Consider the following 8,142-nt stretch of genomic DNA (forward strand, 5'->3'; position numbering starts at 1 on the left):
GGAATAAAGAGAAAAGAATCAGGTCAATAGTGAATAAAGCTCTATAAAAAGCAATGAAAAAGCAGATTTTAAAGAAAGTTAAATTGGGTTAAAATAAGCTCACCTCTGAAAGTGCTACTAGTGACTGATGAGACAGAGACGTATCCATGCCTCTGGCTGAAAGTTTCTCCTACAATTACACAAAAGGGGGTTCAGTTAAGAAGATTACTTTCAAAGTGACCATCATGAAATATTTTCAACATATAACCCAGTAAAGAGATGCTACAAATCTCAGCTGAAAAGCGACACATGCATCTAAGCACTTTTACATTGCACACGAATTGTTTCCGTAGTCACGGGTTTGTGAAAAGAAGGTGCAGTGCTTCAGAGCCTGGGCTTCAGAGTCTGGCTGTCTGCGTTTAAAGCTGTACTGGCTGCTAAGCAGCTACTTAACCTTGGGCAAGTTACTTGTCTTCTCTGTAGCTCCCCTATCCGTAAAAAGGGAATACTAATGCTGTCTAGTTGTGAAGATGAAGGTCAAAAAGAAGTCTGAAGAGAGCTAACTATATTTGGTCCTTCACATGTACCTCTGCAGCTCTGATCCCACATCTGAACTCTTCTGACTTGGCTTTTAGGAAGTCCATATTCTGAAGACGGTTGTCAACTTTGGCCCTTTCTGTAGACAGATGCAACTCTGCCTTCTTGAGATCCCTTTAAAAAGTAAAGTTGAAAACATTTTCTTCTCCTCAGTGAAATTATTATCAAAAAGAAACGCTACTACTTTTTGGATTCAACTCTAGATTAGCCAAGAGTAGACAACACACTTGCTTGATTTCCTACCATAAATTTATATCCTAGACTAGCTCCCAGGTCATCTTCCCCTCCATGTTGCTACGTGGGATTTTTCTCAAAGAATATTGAATAATTTTAAGATTAATCTATGCAAATTATTCCTGGAAAAAGTAAATCTTCTGCTCAAAAAGGTAATTTAATATATCCTAAAGCCAATTTGAATTACGGAGATCCTAAAGGCCTCTCTCTTAAATGTGATGTGACACAGTGCCTTGCACATACATACTCAGTATTTGTTGAATAAATTTATACGCCAACAAATTACTTGTGTATATACATACTCCTGATCCACAGCATCTAATCTCTAGGGCAATAGGGGCCTAAAGGAGGTCCAGAGGATCAGGAAAGATACCAGAGCTCTAGTAAGAAAGGGCAACAAGATATAATGTACTTTAAGTTACATTGTAATTTATAAGTAAGAAAAATAAAATTCACATACATTTTGAAAATTATAAAACCCAGGTTATTTGTAAAAAAGAGGAATAAAGGTAAGAATTTGTATAAAAATTGAAAGTTAGTACCCGACTCCCCCCCCGCCGCCACCTCCACCTATGTCATTTTCTACTTAAAAAACATTTTAGGGACCCATTTTTAAATGTTGTTTTACTCATATCTATTGATTTAGAAACTAAATCCAACAATGTCCTATTACTGCCTTTATAAAAAAAATTGTTACCACTTGCAACTCAATTACTTACTCTCGTAGACATTTTTCTAATACTAAAGTTGCAGTTAGATTTTTTTCCAGTTTTGCCAATTCAAGCTTGATTTCTTCATTTTTGGATTTGGTACGAAAAAGATCAGAGGTCAAATCATTCACTGCAGGGATAAAACTAAAAAAAGAATCTGGTCACATAAATGGACATTAAGGATAATAATAACAATTATTCTTCACTTCTAACTAACTTTAACTCTATGTAGATTCTTCCATAAGCACACTGTTTCATACCTCTATGCACTCTGTACATGCTGTTCCCATTCCTGGAAAGCCCTTCTTCAGCTGGTAAATTTCCATTTGTCCTTCAAAACTCAAATATGATTTGCTCCCATCCTGGAGTTATTATCCTATTCATCCCTGCTTCCCCAGTACCTTGTATATATAAATATATAAATATATATTGCCTAGCATATAACTGGTATTTGGTGTCTGCTGAATTGACTTAAGTCTAGATGTCTGCTGCTATACAGCCTACGTGTTCTTATACCTGAAACACTACTCTTGAGCATATATATATCTATGTATATCTATATATATTACCTATATATATATCTATATAGATATATAGATATATATAGATATAAATATAAATTCCAAGCCCTTATATTGGCAATGAAGCAGAACACTGTACAGTTCTCTGATTATAAGTTGTAGTGGTAATCCTAGTTAAGATAGGGCCACCAGTGATAGTCATATGAACTTTAGATTCAGATTGGGTTTGAATCTCAACTCTTATAATTATAAAAAAGAGGGTTAGTTAAGAACTTTCCTCCTAGGGTTGTTGGAAGAATAATGTTATTATGCAAGTGAAATTCTTGTCACAAAGAATAAAGGTCCTTAACCTACTCTACCCGATATTGTAGGGACACAACCAAAAGTCACTATGCTTAACCGGATGATTTAGTCTACTGCTTTTCTTATTGTATACTTATAGGGAACAATGTAAGTGATACCTTCTCCCTTTCCAAATATACATGAGAACCAAGCTTCACAAACCTAATCCTAGGGGGGAAAAAAAAAACCCACTAAAATTTACCCAATACTAAGTTTTTCTGAAGTAATTATAAATACTCACTAGCAATGATAGTTAATTAAATTCAGTGCTTTGGCATTTACTGTTAATTTCCTACACAGAATTACCCTGAGAAAAAGTCTTGAGGTCAAGACTTTATAGCATATGATTGCAGAAATTAAAACTGTCACAAGAATTACCTAGCTAGTGAGGTATCCTTTGTTTCGAGGGCCACCGCACTGTCAACCAAAGCATTCAGATAGTTAGAACCAGTGCTAGAGAGATTGGCAGGTGAAAAATTCACACTCTCCATGAGAAGGTCTTGAAGATGCTTGGCTGAAAAGATATGAGAGTTCTATAATGACTAAGATGTTTATTTTAATTTTTAATAGCTTAATTGAAATCTTTCACATATCATACAATCCACCCACCCTAAAGTATGTAATTCAATGGCTTTTAGTATATTCAGAGAGATGCACCAATCAATGCAATCAATTTTAGAACATTTTCATCACCCCAAAAAGAAACCCCATAATCTTTAGTCATCTTTTTCTGATTCCCCAATCCAAGAAGCCCTAGCAACCACTAATCTACATTCTATCTCTATTCATTTGCCTGTTATGGACATTTCATATAAATGGTATCGTACAATACGTGGTCCTTTGTGACTGGATTCTCTTATTTAGCATAATGGTTTCAAGGTTAACCCATGCTGTAGCAGACATCAATACTTCATTACCTTTTATGGCTGAATGTTATTCCATTGGATAGATCTATCTCCATTTTATTTATCCATTCATCTATTGATGGACATTTGGGTTGCTTCTACATTTTGGCTATTGTGAAAAATGTTGCTGTAAACATTCGTGTATAGGGTTTGATATGCATATATGTTTTCATTTCTCTCGGGGATATATCCAGGAGTGGAACTACTGGTCTTGTGGTAACTCTGTATTTAACTGTTTGAGGAATTGTGAGACTGTTTTCAAAAGCGACTGTATGATTTCACATGCTCTCCAGTAGTGTACAGGTTCCAACTTCTCCACATCTTCACCAACAGTTGTTATTATTTGTCTTTTTTTGTTGTTTAGTGACCATTTGCAGAACTGAATAATGATCAATGAAATGATAACTTAAGACCTGAATATTTGTCTTTTTGATGATAGCCCTTCTTGTAGGTGTGAAGTAGAGTTGTAGTTTTGATTTGTATTGTCCTAATGGCTAATGATGACATGCTTACTGGCCATTTGGGTATCTTCTTGGGAGAAATGTTTATTCATATCCTTTACCCATTTTTAATTGGGTTATTTATGTTTTTATTATCGAGATGCAAGAGTTCTTTATATGTTGTAAGTACAAGTCCCTTATCAGATATATGATTTGCAAATACTGTCTCCCATTCTGTGGGTTGTCTTTTCATTTACTTAACGATGTTCTTTGCGAACAAAAGTTTTTAATTTTGATGATGTCCGATTTACCTACTCCTTTTGTTGCTTGCGTTTTTGGTGTCATAGCTAAGAAACCATTTCCAAATTTAAAGTCACAAAGATATACATCTGTGTTGTCTTCTGAGTTTTAGGTTTAGCTCCCAGATTTAGATTTTTCATTAATTTTTTTTCATTCATTTTGAGTTAATCCTTATGTATGGTGTGAGGCAGAGTCCTGCTTCATTCTTTTATATGTGGATATCCAATTATCCCAGCACTATTCATTGAAAAGACTGTTCTTTCCTCCATTGAATTATCTTGTCACCCTTGTGAAAAATCAAATGACCAGGAGTTTGACTTCCAGCCTAATAGCACGAGGAGCTCTGTGGACCTGCTCTCCAGCAAAACTGGTGAAAATTGTAAAATGAAACAAAACACCACAATTTGAAGCTTTAGACAAACAGGAAATAAAGAAACATCTATTCAGTAAAATCTATGAAAATTCATTGACGGTAAGAGTGCGATATTTGAACCAAGACTACTCTCTCCTCCTCCCTCCCAGCTCAGTGAGACAGAAACTCAACTCAATTATTGCAGTCGAGATCACAAGGCTCCCTCTGCCCCCAGCTCCCAGATAGAGGACTCTTCCTTGACAAGAGGAAAAGGACTTCAATGTTTCTCGTCCTGCCACCAGCTCTCTGTTGCTAAGATGAAGTCCTAGGCGAATGTGGTCAAGAGGTGTGGGCTCTCTTCCTCTACCCAGCCACTGCTTTTGGAATGAAAGCTCTACCTTGGGTGAGGCACACTGAGAATACTGAGCCTCAATGGCCCTTGGACCAGCTCATAAGGTGGTAGTTCCATACCAGGAAAGGAAAGCCAAGAGGACCTAATGCTGCTGTACTCCCTCTCTCCCAAGCACTTAGCATCTATATTGAGAGTGTCACTCAGAGAAAAACCTTGCCATCGTCTCTACTCCCTGCCCCAGAGCCCTGGCTCAGAGATTTTGTCTGGAGGAGAAACAAGCCATAAAACAGCTCCAATTACCTTCCCAAAGGAACTGAGTTAATTGGCAACAGAGTCTGAAGAAGTTCAAGTCTAAGGACACCCACAAGAACAGCGAAAGTTGTAGTAAAAGGCAACTGGGAGGACAGTCAAGATGTAGGTTAAATTGTAGGCCACCTAGTTTGCATGGAAGAACCAGAAAAGAAATCTACGAGGAGCCATTGTTGGGTCAGGACAAATATCAAACACTAATCTCAGAAACTACTCTTTTAATGATGCTAGAATTAGATTGGATTAGCTTGTAGAGTAATATATGTCCCCAAGGCATTGTTGAAAACAATAATTAGCTATCAATTAGTAAAATTTTACAGTTAGGTGTGGTCAATGAAAGAGAGGAAGACAGTCTTACCAAAACTACTGTCATCCCAGCGTGGCTGTGGACATACTCAAGTACAGATGCTCCTCAGTTTATGATGGAGTTACATCCAGGTAAAAATGGACGAGGTAGAAAAGTCGATAAGGAAACAGAATACCTGAATAACAGTATAACCAACTAATCTAACAGACACTCTAAAAACACTCCAAAACAACATCAGAATATACATTCTTCTCAAGTGGATATGGAACTTTCTCCAGGATATAGCTTTATGTTAAACCATAAAACAAACCTCAATAAATTTAAAAGGATCAAAATAATACAAAGTATTTTCTTTATCACAATGGAATGAAATTAGAAATTAAAGTATTCTGTATCACAATGGAATGAAATTAGAAATTAGGAAAAAACTTATATATAAATATGTGGAATTAAACAATACATTCCTAATAACCAATGTGTCAAGAAGAAATCAGGAAATTAGAAAATACTTTAAGATGAATTAAAATGAAAACACAACACACCAAAAATTATGGGATGTGTCAAAAGCAGTGCTCAGAGGGAAATTTATAGTTGTAATTCTTGTATTAAGAACAAAAGATCACAAATCAATAGCCTAATATTCCACTATAAAACACTGAGAAAAGAGCAGACTAAACTAAAACTAAGCCAAAGGAAGGAAGTAATAAAGATTAGAATGAAAATTAATGAAATTGAGAATAAAAAACAACAGAGAAAAAGCAATGAAACCAAAAGTTTGTTCTTTGATATAAACAAAATTGAAAAACCTTCACCTAGATTAAGAAAAGAGATTCAAATTACTAGAATCAGAAACGAAATAATAAAAAGGATTATAAAGCAATACTATGAACAATTGTACAGAACAATTTAGATAACTTAGACGAAATGGACAAATTCCAAAAAGGACACAAACTACTGAAATTAACTCAAGAACAAATAGATAATCTGAATAGATCGATAACAAGTGAAGAGACTGAATTAGTACTCAAAGAAAACTCAGGCCCAGATGGCTTTACCACCGAATTCTATCAAATATATAAAGAAGAATTAATACCAATTCTTGACAACTCTTCCAAATATAGAATGCAGGGAAAACTTCTCAACTCTTTCAATGAGGCCAGTATTATCTTGATAGTTAAACTAGACAAAGACATAACAAGGAAAGAAAACTATGGACCAATATCTCTTATAAATATGAATTCAAAAATTCACAAAATAGTAGCAAACTGAATCCAGCAACCTATAAAAAAGTTATACAACATGAGGATGTGGATTTATCTTTAAAATAAACATTGATTCGGGAAAAAAATGGCATAGGTGACAGAGGCTTTGTTCATCACTCTTGTGACCAAATCGAAGTTGTGACAGAAACATGGAGCAAACAGCAAGCAAAGTCACCTGGGATCTAGATGAACAGAAGCACTGCAACTAGGGAGAAAAATAAGAAATCACCCTACAATGGTAGAAGGTAGGAGTGGGTGAAGACGAAAGGCTGCCCAGTCCCCAGCCACTGAGTGGGACAGAGGCTACTGCAGCAGCAGCCAGAAGCTGAGATGCCTCCTAAAGGGACCGTGTCCCTGCTGGGGGTGGGGGTGGAAGGGCACCAGTGACTTACAGGGGGACACTGAGTTGTCTGAGTGAGAGCCAGAGGCGAGCCTCTCTCTGGAGCAGAAGTGCTGGTGGTATCCATTGATCCTCTGCTGAGCCCTCCCCTTACCCCAGTGTGCTGACTCAGCACTGCCACAGTGAGACATCATCATTGAACTGGATAAGAGAGGTTGCTTTGCCCAGAGGATTCCCTGAAACTCCACCTCCCCCAACTTGCGGTCCTACCCAAGCCACATCCAGTTGTGGCCTTAGTGACAGTCCAGTGCTCCTTGCTGAGCAGAGCCTAGACTCACATTGGTGGCAGCTAACTGCGGTTTCTGGTGTGGCCTCTTGAGGCAACTGTAAGCACAGCCATCTGTGGATTGCTTGATGAACCTTAACAGATGGCCACGGACGGGCATAGGCTGGGGCTAAACTTGGCCTGTAGCTGAACCTCTCTCAAGAGGACTGTGCCACTGGACACCTACTATACAAAGCCACGCTAATAAGACCGGGAGACTTAAGAGCTTTGGTTAGTACATAAAAACAGACATAGAAAAGCAGTCAAAATGGGAAGATAAAAAAGCAGAAACCATATGAGAGAACAGAACAGAGATCCAGGAATAATGAAATCAAGCAATTGATGCGGAGTTCAAAACACTGGTTATAAAGTTGCTCAATGAACTTAGGGAAAGAGTAGATGAACTCAGTGAGAACTTCAACAATGAGATAAAAAACATAAAAATGGAAGTGGAAATTATAAAAGGGAACCAGTCAGAAATGAAGAACGCATTATCTGAGATGAAGAGTATATTAGAGAAAATCAACAGAGTGGATAAAGAAGAGGATCAAACCACCAATTTTGAGGATGGGGAAGCCAAGGACACTCAATTAGAATGGCAAGAAAAAAGCAGCTAAGGCTATAAAAATAATTTTAGGAGCCTATGGGACACTATTAAATGTAAAAATATTCGTGTCATAGGGGTACCTGAAGGAAAACAAGAAGTTGAAAAGCTATTTGAAGAAATAATGATGGAAAACTTCCCTAACCTGGTGAAGGAAATAGACATACAACCCCAGGAAGCTCAGAGAGTCCTCAAAGAGGCCCACACCAAGACACATTATAATTAAAATGCCAAAGGTTAAATACAAAGAGAGAATCTTAAAA

General features: G+C 37.1%; 1 protein-coding gene across 4 annotated transcripts in view; it reads right to left on the reverse strand.

Annotated features, from left to right (window-relative positions):
• The window catches only part of HAUS1 (HAUS augmin like complex subunit 1), a 16,401-nt gene that overhangs the window by 2,567 nt on the left and 5,692 nt on the right, over nucleotides 1-8,142 (reverse strand). For 3 of the 4 annotated variants that reach the window (XM_023531363.1, XM_011361180.2, XM_023531373.1), the window contains exons 3-6: nucleotides 2,762-2,897; nucleotides 1,530-1,664; nucleotides 567-690; nucleotides 104-169 (exon numbers count right to left, since the gene is read on the reverse strand). In XM_023531363.1, the coding sequence (XP_023387131.1) occupies nucleotides 104-169; nucleotides 567-690; nucleotides 1,530-1,664; nucleotides 2,762-2,897 (461 nt within the window). The remainder of the gene's footprint in view (nucleotides 1-103; nucleotides 170-566; nucleotides 691-1,529; nucleotides 1,665-2,761; nucleotides 2,898-8,142) is intronic. The other variant, XM_023531366.1, reaches the window with a different exon arrangement.

The sequence above is a fragment of the Pteropus vampyrus genome, unplaced genomic scaffold, assembly GCF_000151845.1.
Source record: "Pteropus vampyrus isolate Shadow unplaced genomic scaffold, Pvam_2.0 Scaffold3, whole genome shotgun sequence".
NCBI classification, from domain to species: Eukaryota; Metazoa; Chordata; class Mammalia; order Chiroptera; family Pteropodidae; genus Pteropus; species Pteropus vampyrus.